The sequence below is a fragment of the Thalassophryne amazonica genome, chromosome 3 (assembly GCF_902500255.1).
Source record: "Thalassophryne amazonica chromosome 3, fThaAma1.1, whole genome shotgun sequence".
NCBI classification, from domain to species: Eukaryota; Metazoa; Chordata; class Actinopteri; order Batrachoidiformes; family Batrachoididae; genus Thalassophryne; species Thalassophryne amazonica.
In genome coordinates, this window is record NC_047105.1 from 86,119,872 (window position 1) to 86,136,462 (window position 16,591).

Below are 16,591 nucleotides of genomic sequence, written 5' to 3' on the forward strand. Positions count from 1 at the left end.
TGCTAACCAGTGACCTAAGTTGACGACTAGACTTCTTTGGTTCTATGACTATTTGGAGGTCACTTGGATACTGCTTGGAATGACTTTATGTCAAAGGAGTGTTTATTTATAGAGACTCATATGAGGAGTATCACATGGATTGTGAGGGAATACCAGCGACAAAATTTTGGACAAGTGGAGCATTTCTTTGGTCATGATCCAGCAGGCAGGTGCCTCATTACTGAAGATCCCAGTGGTTGGAAAAGGCCAAAGAGATGCCCATTTTTCATCTGCCTGTTGCTGATAGATGGTTACTTTTGAAAGGTTGGACCACTTTTCTGATTGGGTGGTTGCCATCTAGGACCCAAGGTGGTTCCATAGTGTGTTGCTGATGCACAGCACCAGCACATGCTGCCAGACCTGAGCTAAGCTGGGCATAAGACTGCATGGCAGTAAGCAAAAGTCTCACTGCTCTCTGTGTAATACATTAAAGTATCGGGCCTCATCTTCCACCCAGTGCAAAGCAGTGCACAGTGCAGCGCACGTCATTGATAGTGTCAACAGAAAGTGAAGGTGCCATAGACCAGCAAAAGTCTGGTCTCAGGCAGTGGGGGCGCCAGGAAATTTGTGTTGGGGGGGGCTGAGGCGGAGCTGGGGTAAAGGTTGGAGGGGCTCCACAGAATGTCGTCGAAATGAACAATATACAGTATAGTAAATTGCTTTATAAATACCAAGGTATATGTTTTAGTCACCCATGCTCCTCTAAAGTGTGGTATCAATGCACACACACATCACTTAGAATGACTGCCGAACAATGATATACAGCTTCTGTATATTCTGTGTTCATGTGGGGCAGCGGCCGACATGCTTGATGAACTCCTGTGCAAAACGTAGTTCCCAGATAATTGTGATACGAGATCTGTCCAAAAAGTAACGGACCTTTTTATTTTTTTCAAAAACTATATGGATTTGAATCACGTGTGATTGCATCAGCCAAGCTTGAACCTTCATGCGCATGCGTGAGTTTTTTCACGCCTGTTGGTTGCGTCATTCGTCTGTGGGCAGGCTTTGAGTGAGCACTGGTCCAGCCCCCTCGTCGGATTTTCATTGTCAGGGAAATGGCTGAGCGACTGCCGCTTTGCTCCATGAAAATTTTTTCAGAAACTATGTGAGACAGCCAGGTAGAAACCATTCGCAAATTTTCAGATGGCTTTTGGTGAAGATTCTATCGGCGTCACACAGATTAAGGACCATTACAACTGGATTAAAGACGGTCCACAGCGGCGGAGGGCACGCCGCGCTCCGAGCGGCCATCGACAGGCTGAAACGACCAGATCATTTCCAAAGTGAAGGCTGTGTTGATCCGGCACGTCGTGTGACTACCAGAGAAATTGCAGAAAATGTGGACATCAGCACTTTTGTGGCAATGTGGACATCAGCACTTTTGTGTAATGAAAGACGTGCGGAGGAATTCGCGCGTCGGGATGGAGCCGCTCATGGCGCACAACAAACACCTCTGTGTTCCAAGTCTCACAGGACATGTTGTGGCATGCCCAGCTGTTACACAATTTCTCGGATACTCACTCGACTGAAAAGCCACCGAAAGCCATCTGAATCTTCCGAATGGTTTCCAACACGAAGGTGTTTGTTGTGCGCCATCCCGGATCAACACAGCAATCAGTTTGGAAATGATCTGGTTGTTTCAGCCTGTCGATCGCTGCTCGGAGCGCGGCGCGCCCTCCGCCATTGTGCGCCGTCTTTAAACCAGCTGTACCACTCCTTAATCTGTGTGATGCCCATAAAATCGTCCCTGAAAGCCATCTGAATTTTCCGAATGGTGTCCACCTGGCTGTCTCTCACAGTTTCTGGAAAAATTTGATGCAGCGCTGCTCCAGCCGTTCCGACATTTTCCTCACAATGAAAATCCAACGAGAGGGGAGGACCAGTGCTCACTCAAAGTGTGCTCACGCGAATGATGCAACCGACAGGCGTGAAAAAACTCACGCATGCGCACGAAGGTTCAAGCTTGGCTGATGCAAGCACACATGATTCAAATCCATAAGGTTATTGCAAAAAATAAAAAGGTCCGATACTTTTCTAACAGACCTCGTACACTAAATGTTAATTCAAGCCTTGCAGCAGTCACTGCACTTCACATGACTTTCAGTATTTTCTGGTTCTTGGACAGGAGTCTTTTTTTGCCTACTAATTTTACGTGTGCTTTGTGTAGACAGACTTCTTTGTCAATAAAAACTCACTTCTGAGTTTGCACTCTGAACATCAGTTTGCCAGAAGCTGGCACACTGGTAGCTTAATGATGATGAGGACAACACATAATAATCAGGTAAATTCAGTTTTATACCCATGACTAATTAGAGGACTAAATACAACCACGTTGCACTCAGTGGTGGGCACAACTAACCAAAAAATTGGCTTCAATAACAGATAATCAGCTAGCTAAGCTAAACCAATAAACCACCCAAAAATTTACCTGAAGCTACAGATAACTTCCAGTATTGTCTCCAGTACACTTGCAACTACTAACGAGGTGATTTTGAGTTTTAACACCACAATCGCTTCTGGTAGGTTCAAAGGGGACTAGAGACCCAAACAATGAGTCAGCACTTCTGTCTTTGAGCGCACTACCCACTGCTGAAAGAATACTGATAGAATAACTCCATTAATGTCAGTTCAGTCATTTGTACAAAGTTAAAATATAACATATATCTTTTAATGTTGAATAATGCACTAATTCTGAAGTTTTGTAACAAACACAGACAGATGGCAAAGGATTATGGGTAAAATGTGCCTCAGCTAAAACTGATTGGTTGACTCTTTCATTCTATGTAAATCAACACATTAATGTGAGGTGCGCCGTGCATTGGTGTTTACAGATAAATGTCCTTTTGTAAAATATGCCATTTATTTAATTTGTAAAAAAAAAAAAAAAAGGCATTTTCAAAAAAAAAAAAAAAAAAAGCCAAGTTGTAATTAGATAACCATCTGATATAACCGGTGTCAAAATAAATAGAACACTGCCAACTATTGGATGCTCAGTACTAGGGCGAATACTGCCATGAGCACTACTGGCCAGTAGATGGCAGTAGAGACCGTGAAAACTTGCCAAAACAAAATTCCAGATAATCTATGTCTGCTATGTTTAAGATGCATGGAATTTAACAATTTAACGCAAACTGAATTTCAGACATCTTATATATATTACTCTGGAACAAAGATGACAGAGAGTGTTCGACATAAGCAGGACTGTTGTCCGTGTGGAGCCTGATCAGAGCATCTCAAATGCATTTCTTCTGTCGTTAATGTACTGAGGTACCCATAATGCACCTGGGCACAGCATGTCCACACTAAAACCTTCAAAATTAGTGCACTACTTTAAAACTAAAACATATATCTGATATTTTCATGTTATAAAACTTCAGACATGTCGTTAATTTAAATAACTTGTCCGAAATTAGTTTGGTAAAATTTTAACCATAAGTTAAAACTGTATGCCTCTGGATGATTTGAGTGATATTGCGAGCGTATCAGTATGGGGTTAAAAAAATGAATCTTTTTTGTGACCAGTTTTCCTTTGCCTGTAGAGGATAGAACAGTTTTTTGTAGAACCAGCTCTCCTCTGTTTACGGAGAATAGAACTGTATATCTGCTATAAAACATTTAACAGGTAGGTATTTAATTGATTTTAGATTTCATAGATGTTTGTAACTATTCAGCTTTGTTTACCATGTTTGCAAAAATATGTTAGCAGTCTAAAAATTATTGGACCAAAACGTATTGGAAGATAATTAGTCCGATGACGGTTTTCGAAGTTATCTGAAAAGCTAGTCCGACAATGAAAACATTATCTTCGATAATTAGCGGTTAGCAGAACTGTGCCCACCACTGGTTGCACTCTGAACCAAATCTGGCACTCAGATTTAGTGTCTCATAAATAGCAATGTACATTTGGACATGCCCCCTTGCACTCACACACACTTGGTTGTTTTCCTTTTTGACTATTTTCTTGTTTGACCTTTTCCCTGTGTTGGTTTTCTGTCTCTCTGTGATGTGGGCTTGTCTCTCTCTCTCTCTCCCTGACCACGCCCTCATTCTAATACCTTCTGCGCTTTTTTTTAGATTATGTCTCTCACAGTGGACATGCACCTAAGATGAAAATTTCAGACCCCTCCATAATTTCTAAGTGGGAGAACTTGCAAAATCGCAGGTTGTTCAAATACTTATTTTCCTCACTGTATATATATATATATATATATATATATATATATATATACATACTGCTCATGTTGCTCTGCTTCTTTGCCAGATTGATGCGCCCTGTGCCTTCATTCCAGCTCTTGGATCTCGTGTCCTTAGTCCTGCCTGTCTCAGCGTGTTCTCGACCTCCAGCCTGTTTGCTCCGACCTTGCTTAAGCCTGATGTTTATTGTACTTCTGCTCTGTATTTTGGACTGCCTCCCCATGTACCGACCTGTGCTCTCCACATCACTAAAGTCTTGCTACAACCACAGCTTCCTGTGGGAGTCTTGCATTTTTCTCCAGACAGAACCGCCTGTCAATTTTTTTCCTCTCTTTGATATCTCTACTTTTGTTGTACCCACGACTTTTTCATGTTCTTCTGCACTTCAGCATTCTCAGTTTTTACTCATCCAGCTTCTCCTGCACTCTCAATTCCCATGTCTGAGCTCTATGATTGATAACTGCCTTATATCTGCTCATACACAATTCTAAAAGTATGTAAAGTATGTAACACAGAACCAATCATAAGTTTGATCAAACTGGATGAGGAGCAGAAGAGAATAATTATCTGAGACCTGTAGTCCTCGGATTGTGGAAATCTAAACTCCTCCCTTCTCATCCTGGCCAAAAGGGCTCCACCTTCTCTTTGTAGTGTGACCAATCGGGTGTCCTCCAGCACCTCTTTCATCGAAGCCTTCTGTTCGTGAATGCATCGCTGCACATCCTGTAACAAGCACAAGCACTGCACTATGAACACAGAGTATATAACATTTTCTGATATAGTAGTTCATCGTGTCATAGTGTAAATGTCCATTACCTGTGCACTGTCCATCCTCTTACTACCGTCCACATTTTGTATGGCTTTCTGCAACAAACTGTCTGCAGCCCACAAGCTGGACTTGAAAGAAACTAACCTCTGAAAAAAGAAAGATGTATATCAGTGGCTGTGAGTTTTGTAGTAACACTAGTTTGTGTGTGTGTGTGTGTGTGTGTGTGTGTGTGTGTGTGTGTGTGTGTGTGTGTGTGTGTGTGTGTGTGTGTGTGTGTGATGAAAGAGCATTGAACATGGCTGCATATTAATACCATCGCATTATTTGTTAAATGTTGACTATGAATCACTTCGAGAGAGAGAGAGAGAGAGAGAGAGAGAGAAAATTCCTGTAAGACATGTACATTTGGTTTCACTCTCTTCTTCCAGTACCCTTCCCCAAACTCACACACACACTGTTGACTATAATATGCTGCCGTGCTAACACCTCATTGCAGGAGACTGTGGATGATATGTGCAGACCAAGCGGCAACATTGGAGCCTGTATTTTGACCTCAGCCAGGAAGTCAGAAATATTGCAATTCCCAGTCTCATAGAAGCCCATGATAAAATGTCCAACTTTTTATGGTAATTGCATACACACAGTGGTGGGCACAGTTTCGATAATCCGATAACCAATAATTATGGAAGATAATGTTTTCATTATTGGATTATCTTTTTAGATAACTTTAAAAACCATTAGACTAATTATCTTGCAATAAATTTTTGTCCGATAATTTTTAGATCAATAACATGGTAAATAAAGCTGAATAGCTACAAATATTTATAAAACTTAAAATCAGTTGAGCACCTACCTGTTAAATGTTTCGTAGTTGATGTGTAGTTCTACCCTCTGCAAAACAGAGAAGAGCTGCTTCAAGAAGAAACCGCTCTATTCTCTGCAGATAAAGGAGAACTGGCCCCAAAAAGAAAAACTCATTTCTCTTAAACCCATTCTAAAACACGGGCAATATCACCCAAGTCATCCAGAGGCATAGATTTTTAACTTATGGTTCAACTTTTTACCAAACTAATTTCTGAAGTTTTATAAAGTGAAAATATCAGATATACGAGGTCTGTCCATAAAGTATAGGTCCTTTTTATTTTTTTCAAAAACTATATGGATTTCATTCATATGTTTTTACGTCAGACATGCTTGAACCCTCGTGCGCATGCGTGAGTTTTTCCACGCCTGTCGGTGACATCATTCGCCTGTGAGCACTCCTTGTGGGAGGAGTCGTCCAGCCCCTCGTCGGAATTCCTTTGTCTGAGAAGTTGCTGAGAGACTGGCGCTTTGTTTGATCAAAATTTTTTCTAAACCTGTGAGACACATCGAAGTGGACACGGTTCAAAAAATTAAGCTGGTTTTCAGTGAAAATTTTAACAGCTGATGAGAGATTTTGAGGTGATACTGTCGCTTTAAGGACTTCCCACGGTGCGAGACGTCGCGCAGCGCTCTCAGGCGCCATCATCAGCCTGTTTCAAGCTGAAAACCTCCACATTTCAGGCTCTATTGATCCAGGACGTCGTGAGAGAACAGAGAAGTTTCAGAAGAAGTCGGTTTCAGCATTTTATCCGGATATTCCACTGTTAAAGGAGATTTTTTAATGAAAGATGTGCGGACGGATTGCAGCGTCGGCTCGCAGCCGCCGCGACGCTCCGCCACAGGAAAAACACCTCTGTTGGAAGCCTTAAGGACAAGTTGGAACATGTCCAGCTGTTAAACAATTTCTCATATACTCACTCCACTGAAAGCCATCAAAAGCCGCCTGGATTTTACAAATGGTTATCAACACGGAGGTGTTTTTCCTGTGACGCCGAATGACATCACCGACAGGCGTGGAAAAACTCACGCATGCGCACGAGGGTTCAAGCATGTCTGACGTAAAAACATATGAATGAAATCCATATAGTTTTTGAAAAAAATAAAAAGGACCTATACTTTATGGACAGACCTCGTATGTTTTAGTTTTAAAGTAATACACTAATTTTTAAGGTTTTAGTGTGGATATATGCTGTGCCGGGCAGTGCATTATGGGTAGGATAGGGGAATCTCAGTACGTTCACGACATGAGAAATGCATTTGAAACACTGATCAGGCTCTACGGACAACAGCATTAAACTCTAGTGCCTAAAGCCCTCGTGAATATATTCTCTGGGTTTATAGGCGTTGTTATTGTGTCCGCGTTTATTAAATTCCACACATTTTAAATGTAGCAGACACAGATTATCTGGAATTTTGTTTTGGCAAGTTTTCAATGTCTCTACTACCATCTACTGGCCATTAGTGTTCATTCACCCTATTGACATATCCCATAATCCCTTGCATGCCAGAGAGTCGCTGCAGTCAAACAACATAGAGAATCAACATGATGACAGCTGTAAATGAATATTATACTACAAAAATGTAATTTTTTATGCTTTTCGTCACGTTAATAAGAGACTGCTGCATGATACCATGAAAACTTGCTAAACAATTATAACAAATAATCCGTGTCTGTTACGTTTAATCTGCATGGAATTTAATAAACGCAAACCGAATTTCAGACATATTATATATATTAGTCTCAAACAAAGAGGACAAACAGTGTTGTAAAGAACAATAATCAAAATGTTAAAGAGCAAACTTCACTTTCTCCCAAACGACATGAACAGGAAGCGATTGTAGCTCACAGCAGCTCCCATTGAAAATAACGGAGAGACAGCCTGTGATTCTCACGTTTACATAAAATAAACACAATAACAACATCTATAAACCCAGAGAATATATTCACGAGCATTTTAGGCACAATATAAGTATAGTTTTATGTTGCGATGTTAATGGTGTTGTCTGTGTGCAGCAGTTAAAGTGCAGTGTGATCAGAGCGTCTCAGTGCAGTTCTCAATGTTACTGAGATCTCGCAGTGTGGCGCCCTCTCCGAGGTTTTGTGGGATTTGAAACATCAATAGGGCGAATAGCCAACATTTATGTGTCAAGACAATATTGAGAGCATGCTTTACAATATAATAAAACGTGTGCACAATATAACAAAACATGCGCACAATATAATAAAATGAGCGCACATTCTCTCCACATGCAAAACCTTTTGCGATGACACGTCCAGGGCTCCGTAAAAATGCCTGTTTTTACAAATAAAAAAAATGGAATATTTTACAAAAGCACATTTATCTGTAAACACCAACACACGTCACATTAACATGTTGGTTTACATAATGAATGACTCAACCAATCAGTGTTTAGCAGAAGAGGCACATTTTACCCAGAATCCTTTGCGATCTGTCTGTGCTTTTTACAAAACTTCAGAATTAGTGCATTATTCAACATTAAAAGATATATGACAGAATTTACATTAATGGAGTTATTCTATCAGTATTAATTTTATTTATACACCAAACCATAACTCAGCATTGCTTTATTTTCCAAGACCTCTGCCTGACCAGAGCATTGTGATTGGGTAGAGAGCTGAGCTTTGCGGCTGCTCTCAGTTTGCGTCTGTGCTGGAAGCCATGTAGTTAAGAAGAGCTTCCAGCAGGGTGCAAGATGTTCAAAGTTAGAAGTGTGGGCTCATTGTTTGGGTCTGTTGTCGCTTTTGATGCTACCAGCAGCGATCGTGGTGTTAAAACTCAAATTCAGTTTGTTAGTAGTTGCAAATGTACCGGAGACAATACTGGAATTTATCGGTTATCTGTAACTTCCGATACATTTTGGGGTGGTTTATTGTTTTAGCTTTATCAAAGATAACTTTTCCGTTATCTGATTATCTGTTATCGAAGTTAATTTTTTTGGTTATCTGTGCTCACCACTACATAGACATGCCATAATGTCAGAAATGATTAGAGAATAGTGCTGCGTGCTTCATCTAGCGTGCTATTTGAGTGAGTAAAATCTCAAAGGGGGTGGGGGTGTAATTTTTTCTTCAAACTTTGAATTTTCAGCTATATTCGGAGTCTTACAGGAAAAAAGTTCAAATAATACAGTGCAAGCTTTTGTATCACTAGTTATACAGCTTCATGAGGAAGTGGTATTCGCTGTTTCGCAGTTGTGAATCTTGCGCAGTGGCGCGGTCCACGACTCACGTGAGAGGTTAGTTTCAGCAGGGTTCCAGTGTCAGGAGCTCAGCACTCACAGTGTAAACACACCTTGTCTAGAAGTCTAGATTTGATCTGTTGTGGTGAAAGAAAATCCTTCTCTGCTCTACTCCACTATGAAGCTAAGAGTGGTGACGCAAAATGAAAAATCTGCACTGTGCATAATTTCTCCAATCACACTGTGTCACACATAACCAGCAGGAGGTGAGCGAGTGAAGGTCTGTAATGGTCAGTGCTGCAGGAAGATGATAAAATATCTGCCTCCTCTCTCAAGTCAGTGACATCATAAAATGAAGAACGCAATTTAACATTCAGATAAATTACATCAGTGAATGTATCCTCCCTTTACTCAAAAAACCCAAAACTCACTGTGAGCAAAGGTGATTAACATTTGGTGTGGGGGTGTGCGGGTAATCTTTGCTCAAAAGACAAACCATGTTGTAACAGCACACTGACCTGAATTCACGGGAAACACTGATTATTCACATTCTCTGGGGGGAGGGGGGCGAGCAGGGGGTACAAACACAGCATCAGCATTTCTGAAAAACTACAGTGATGATTCAATACTTGGTGGAACTGCAGCCAGTCAGTGTGGCTGTAGGTGAAGGTCCCGCCCAGGTCAGAGGTCAGCTGGGAAGCATCGACCGTCTTGCTCAGTACTTTCATAGATGTCACGATGTCCATCTTTATTGAAAAAGACAAAGCCTGCGTCACATATGACACTTACATATGACAGTGTGTCCAAGCAGAGTGAAGGACATCTAAGAGCTGTGTTTCTTGATTCTTTACTGACCTGCAACCCGGGCTGTTTTTCAGGGCGTGGACTTGTGTCTTTATCGACCAGTACCAAAACACTGTGGACAGTATGGAGAGCTTGTTCCTGTCAGACAAAATTAATAAGTTAGAGGTGAAACTCAAGGAAAATCTCTTCAATAAAAATGTTAGTGTACACACTTAAATTGATATACTATACATCAGCAGAAAAAAGAGGTTGGGGGTGGGTTCGGGGGAATAGCCTCATGACATGTTTTAATTGTCTCTGTTAAATGGTGTGTTCTGAAATATTGTTTGGTACTTTGCATTTACATTGAATCATTTATTACCTCCGCCAACTAAGCTGGGTGGAAGTTGTGTTTTCGCCCGTTTGTTTGTCTGTGAACAGACTGGAATCCACAATTTTTCATATATCATTATGAAATGTTTACAGAGGATTCATATCCTGATAGGCAGGAAGTGATTCAGTTTATACTCCCATCACACATACGCTGACTGAGGCTGAACTGCGTCAGAATGACGCACCCAGCCACATTCGGGAAATGTTGGCTTGGGGTCTGAAAACCAGTGGACAGCAGTCTGTTAGCATCTACACACAACCCTAATTTCAATGAAGTTGGGATGTTGTGTAAAATATAAATTAAAACAGAATACAATGATTTTCAAATCCTATTCAACCTATATTTAATTGAATACACCACAAAGACAAGATATTTAATGTTCAAACTGGATGCCTGCAACATGTTTCAAAAACGCTGGGACAGTGGTATGTTTACCACTGTGTTACATCACCTTTCCTTCTAAAAACACTCAATAATGTTTGGGAACTGAGGACACTAATTGTTGAAGCTTTGTAGGTGGAATTCTTTCCCATTCTTGCTTGATGTACAACTTCAGTTGTTCAACAGTCCGGGGTCTCCGTTGTCGTATTTTGCGCTTCATTTCGCACTCTTTTACTACGAAGCCATGCTGTTGTAACACGTGCAGAATGTGGCTTGGCATTGTCTTGCTGAAATAAGCAGGGATGTCCCTGAAAAAGACGCAGCATGTGTTACTCCAAATCCTGGATGTACCTTTCAGCATTGATGGTGCCATCACAGATGTGTAAGTTGCCCATGCCATGGGCACTAACACACCCCCATACCATCACAGATGCTGGCTTTTGAACTTTGTGCTGGTAACAATCAACATGGTCTTTTTCTTTTTTCTCTTTTGTCCGGAGGACACGACATCCATGATTTCCAAAAACAATTTGAAATGTGGACTCATCAGACCACAGCACACTTTTCCACTTTGCGTCTGTCCATTTCAAATGAGCTCGGGCCCACAGAACGCAGCAGCGTTTCTGGATGTTGTTGATGTATGGCTTTCGCTTTGCATAGTAAAGTTTTAACTTGCACTTGTCGATGTAGCGATGAACTGTGTTAAATGACAATGGTTTTCTGAAGTGTTCCTGAGACCAGGTGGTAAGATCCTTTACACAATGATGTCGGTTTGTAATGCAATGCCGCCTGAGGGATCGAAGGTCACGGGCATTCAATGATGGTTTTCGGCTTGCCGCTTAAGTGTAGAAAGTTCTCCAGATTCTCGAAATCTTCTGATTATATTATGGACTGTAGATGATGGAATCCCTAAATTCCTTGCAACTGAACATTAAGAAATATTGTTCAAAAATTGCTGGACTATTTTTTTCATGCAGTTGTTCACAAAGTGGTGATCCTCGCCCCATTTTTGCTTGTGAACGGCTGAGCCTTTTGGGGATGCTCCTTTTATACCCAATCATGACACTCACCTGTTTCCAATTAACCTGTTCACCTGTGGAATGTTCCAAACAGGTGTTCTTTGAGCATTCATCAACTTTCCCAGTCTTTTGTTGCCACTGTCCCAGCTTTTTTGAAATGTGTTGCAGGCATCCATGTCAAAATGACAAGTGGATTTTGGCTCCTCTAGTGGGTAACTCAGACCACCATGTGGAGAACACACAAGATTTTGTGAACAAGATCAAGGACCTACAGCTGGAGGCAGATGAAACTATGGTGTCATTTGATGTGACATCGTTGTTCACCTGCATCCCCACCACTGAGGCCGTCTCAGCTGTGAGGCAGAGACTGCTGGAGGATGTGTCTCTACTTGAAAGGACCAAACTCACACCAGACCACATCTGCCAACTCTTGGAGATCTGTCTCAACACCACGTATTTCCTGTTTAGGGGGAATTACTACAGGCAGATTCATGGTTGTGCGATGGGGTCTCCGGTATCCCCCATTGTGGCCAATCTGTACATGGAGCGAGTGGAGAAGACAGCCTTGACGTCTTTCATGGGCATCTCTCCCAGTCACTGGTTCAGATATGTTGATGACACATGGGTTAAAATCAAGCAACAGGAAGTTGAAGGCTTTACAGAACACATCAACTCGGTGGATGCCAACATCAAGTTCACACGTGAGGATGCCAGAAACAACCATTTAGCCTTCTTGGACTGTGATGCTACGATTGGAGAGAACAGGCAGCTCCAGACAGGGGTTTACAGAAAACCAACTCACACTGACCAATATCTGCTCTTTGGCTCAAACCACCCCTTGAACACAAGCTCGGGGTGATCAGGACGCTTCAACACAGAGCCCTACAGGTGCCCACAACTGCAGAGGGAAGGGCTAAAGAACAACAACGTGTCCGGAAAGCCCTCACAGTATGTGGGTACCCACGATGGTCCCTGGACAAAGTGCAGAAGTCCCAGAGAACAAAGAGACTAGATAGACAGGAGACGGAGACAAGAAGAGTGTCTCTCACTTATTTAGCAGGAGTAGGGGAACTACAGAAGATCTTCAGACAGCACAAAATCCCAGTTTACTTTAAACCGATTAACACCTTGAGACAGAAATTAGTTCACCCTAAGGACATGATCCCTAGTTACAAACAGAGCAACATAGTGTATTGTACCAGATGTCAGGTAAACTGTAACGAACACTACATAGGTGAGACTAAGCAACCTTTGCACAAAAGACTATACCAGCACCGCAGAGAGGGCGCCAGTGGACCTCAGTCTGCAGTTCATCTCAAACTTAAAGACACTAACCACGTGTTTGAGGACAAGGAAGTTAAAATATTAGCCAGAGAGAAGAAACGGTTTGAGAGAGGGGTCAAGGAGGCATTCTTTGTGAAACGTTTGAAACCCAGCCTTAACCGGGGAGGGGGTCTGAGACACGCTTTATCCCCTGTTTACAATGGGGTACTCAGGTCAAAGGAGTTTCAGTCTTTTGTTCATGGTAATGAGTCATTCACGTCATCAGGAGAGTCATCAAGGGAGTCATCAAGAAAGGCATCCATCCCATCATTAGGAGGGACAGCTGCCCTGTCATTAGGAGAGTGCTAACTAGAGCACGATAGTTGCTAATTAGAGCTATTGTTTAGTCACTAGCCTATAGCAGTCTGCCTCTCAGTAGGAGGGGTCTGGTTAGGTTTAAAACTCCAGCTTTTGTTGGCTTCTGTTCATTCGTCTCTACAAGAGTCAGACAGAAGTCAGACTTCCAGAGCAAGAATTTTAGCTGAGGAAGCTTCTGCGATTTGAAGCGAAACGTCCTCGCGTCAAGCAACCCAGTCCAGTTGAAGATTCAAGCTTCTCTATTTTGGAAACCACCTGGACAACTGAGAGCCTACACATAAACATGTCAAAATGAGCAAATGTTTGCACAAAATACAATAAAGTCTATCAGTTTGAACATTAAATATCTTGTCTTTGTGGTGTATTCAATTGAATATAGGTTGAAGAGGATTTGCAAATCATTATATTCTGTTTTTATTTACATTTTACACAACGGCCCAACTTCATTGGAATTGGGATTGTATTTGGTCCCATTCGCTCGGCTGTCCCGAGTGTGTTGCACATGTTCAAAACACTCTTAGCACCAAGATGGAACGCACATCTGACGGTGATCTCTATGCAGTTTTTGCGTCATCTGATCGCAGTCTACATACGTTGACAGCATCAATACAGCATCTGAAATGATGTGATCGCGGTTGATTGAGCTCTGAGATCGATCAGTCACAGGAAAGCCTGCCGTCATGTTGTGGGATGTCCACCTCCACTGGACCCCGGCCAGGGATGGCAAAGGAAATGTTGACATGTAATAACATGTATGTGGCAGGCATTCATCATTTACAGTGAATGTGAACAGCACGCAATCAAACCAAAAGCACCATGTGCCGCTGCGCCTCTCCGTGGTCTTGTGTGCAGTAATGCATCATATCGCATGTCAGGCACAGAGCTGAATGGATCTCACCACTGTAATATACATATTATTACCTGAACACCATCTAAACTCTGTACGAGGTCTATTAGAAAAGTATCCAACCTTATTACTTTTTTCAAAAACCATATGGATTTGAATCATGTGTGATTGCGTCAGCCAAGCTTGAACCTTCGTGCGCATGTGTGACTTTTTTCACGCCTGTCGGTTGCGTCATTGGCCTGTGAGCAGGCTTTGAGTGAGGAGTGGTCCACCCCTCTCGTAGTTTTTTTCATTGTTTAGGAATGGCTCAGAGACTGCCGCTTTGCTTGATCAAAATTTTTTCAGAAACTGTGAGGGACATCAAAGTGGACACCATTCGAGAAATTCAGATGGTTTTTGGTGAAAGTTTTATGGGCTTCTAAGAGATTACGGAGTGTTACTGTCGCTTTAAGGATGGTCCAGAGTGACTGGTGGTGCACCGCGCGCCGAAGCCGCCATCAACAGGCTGAGCGACCATTTCATTTCTAAACGGATGGCTGTATGGATCCGTGACCATCGTGTGCAATTTCTCTGGTTATCACAAGAGCTGGACATCAACCATTTTCCGGCAGATTTCACTTTTAACAAGAGATTTTGTCATGGAAAGCTGAGCGGAGGCTTCACGCGTCACAATGGATTCGCTACTGGAGCGAGACAAAACCACCTCCGTTTTGGTCTCACAGGACGGCTTTGAGATGGCGTTCAGACAGCTGTCAGTGGTTTTTCCATCGAGTGATTATCTGAGAAATTGCGGATGTGCCTGGACATGCCAGAACATGTCCTGTGAGGCTTCATCACGGCGTTGCTTTGCGCCATGCGGCACTGCCGCGACGCGCGGAATTCCTCCGCACGTCTGTCTCGATGTGCCGAAAAAGTGCTGATGTCCACGTCTTTTCACAATTCCTGTGCTAGCCAGATGACATCCCGGATAAAACACAGCGTCCAGTTTGGAAATGAACGGCACATTCCACTGTTACAGGAGTTTTTGTCATGGAAAGAGGAGCTGAGGCTTCATGCGTCGTGGCGGTGCCGCATGGAGCAAAGCAACGCCGTGATGAAGCCTCACAGGACATGTTCTGGCGTGTCCAGGCACATCTACAATTTCTCGGATAATCACTCAATGGAAAAACCACCGACAGCTGTCTGAATGCTATCTCAAAGCCGTCCTGTGAGACCAAAACGGAGGTGGTTTTGTCTCGCTCCAGTAGCGAATCCATCGTGACGCGCAAAGCCTCCGCTCGGCTTTCCATGACAAAATCTCTTGTTAAAAGTGAAATCTGCTGGAAAATGGTTGATGTCCAGCTCTTGTGATAACCAGAGAAATTGCACACGATGGTCACGGATCCATACAGCCATCCGTTTAGAAATGAAATGGTCGCTCAGCCTGTCAATGACGGCTTCGGAGCGCAGCGCACCAGCAGTCGCTCTGGGCCATCCTTAAAGCGATAGTAACACTCCGTAATCTCTTTGAAGCCCATAAAATTTTAACCAAAACCATCTGAATTTCTTGAATGGTGTCCACTTTGATGTCCCTCACAGTTTCTGAAAAAATTTTGATCAAGCAAACCAGCAGTCTCTGAGCCATTCCTAAACAATGAAAAAAATGAGGAGAGGGGTGGACCACTCCTCACACAACCGACAGGCGTGAAAAAACTCACGCATGCGCACGAGGGTTCAAGCTTGTCTGATGCAATCACACGTGATTCAAATCCATATGGTTTTTGAAAAAAATAAAAATAATAAGGTTGGATACTTTTCTAATAGACCTCGTAGAAGGTGTGATGTGGAACTGTATCCCAGGCCGTGACAACGTTATTAAACATGAAACTCACCTTCAGCATGGCCCCAGGATCCTTTCATAGCGCAGAGCGCACAGGAACCAAACCACATCCTGTGGTGAAAAGCCTCACCCCGGCTGCAAAAATTAAATCCCATGTGATAATCCAACTGACATCACGATGTACAGAGTTGTGTTGTGCTCCTGAAGTGAGCAAAAAGAAACAAGAAATTAAAGTTTGCTGGAAAGGTTCCGTCTGACGCATGGCGTGACTGCTTGGCCCACTGCCAGCAAACGTTCAGCAAAGGTGTCCAGTAGCACGCACGCCCCGTGCATGCTTAGTGGCTCATGCAGCAGTTATGAATACACACACACACACACTGCACTCCCTCCCACTGCGCTTCCTCCCACTCCGGTCCCATGTTTGCCACCCAGACGTTTGGACATTGGACAGTCTGTGTCATCTAAACTGTTGTCTTCATGTGCTTTGGATGCCATCTTGCAGGTAATCTGGATGCATTCTGACACTGCTGACCACGCCTCTTTTCCTCCCAACTGCGTCGGATGATGGTAATATTTGCTGTTTCGCCCTGGTTCCAGCACATTCTTGTGACAGGGGCTTTAGAGGTCATAAGCCAAA

The 16,591-nt window shown here is 42.8% G+C and overlaps 1 protein-coding gene across 1 annotated transcript in view; it reads right to left on the reverse strand.

The window, feature by feature from the left end:
* Positions 1-16,591, reverse strand: part of LOC117507210 (uncharacterized protein KIAA1755 homolog) — a 137,463-nt gene that overhangs the window by 49,236 nt on the left and 71,636 nt on the right. Inside the window, exons 7-10 of the mRNA XM_034167026.1 lie at positions 9,926-10,012; positions 9,700-9,816; positions 5,053-5,151; positions 4,811-4,959 (exon numbers count right to left, since the gene is read on the reverse strand). Of these exons, the coding sequence (XP_034022917.1) occupies positions 4,811-4,959; positions 5,053-5,151; positions 9,700-9,816; positions 9,926-10,012 (452 nt within the window). The remainder of the gene's footprint in view (positions 1-4,810; positions 4,960-5,052; positions 5,152-9,699; positions 9,817-9,925; positions 10,013-16,591) is intronic.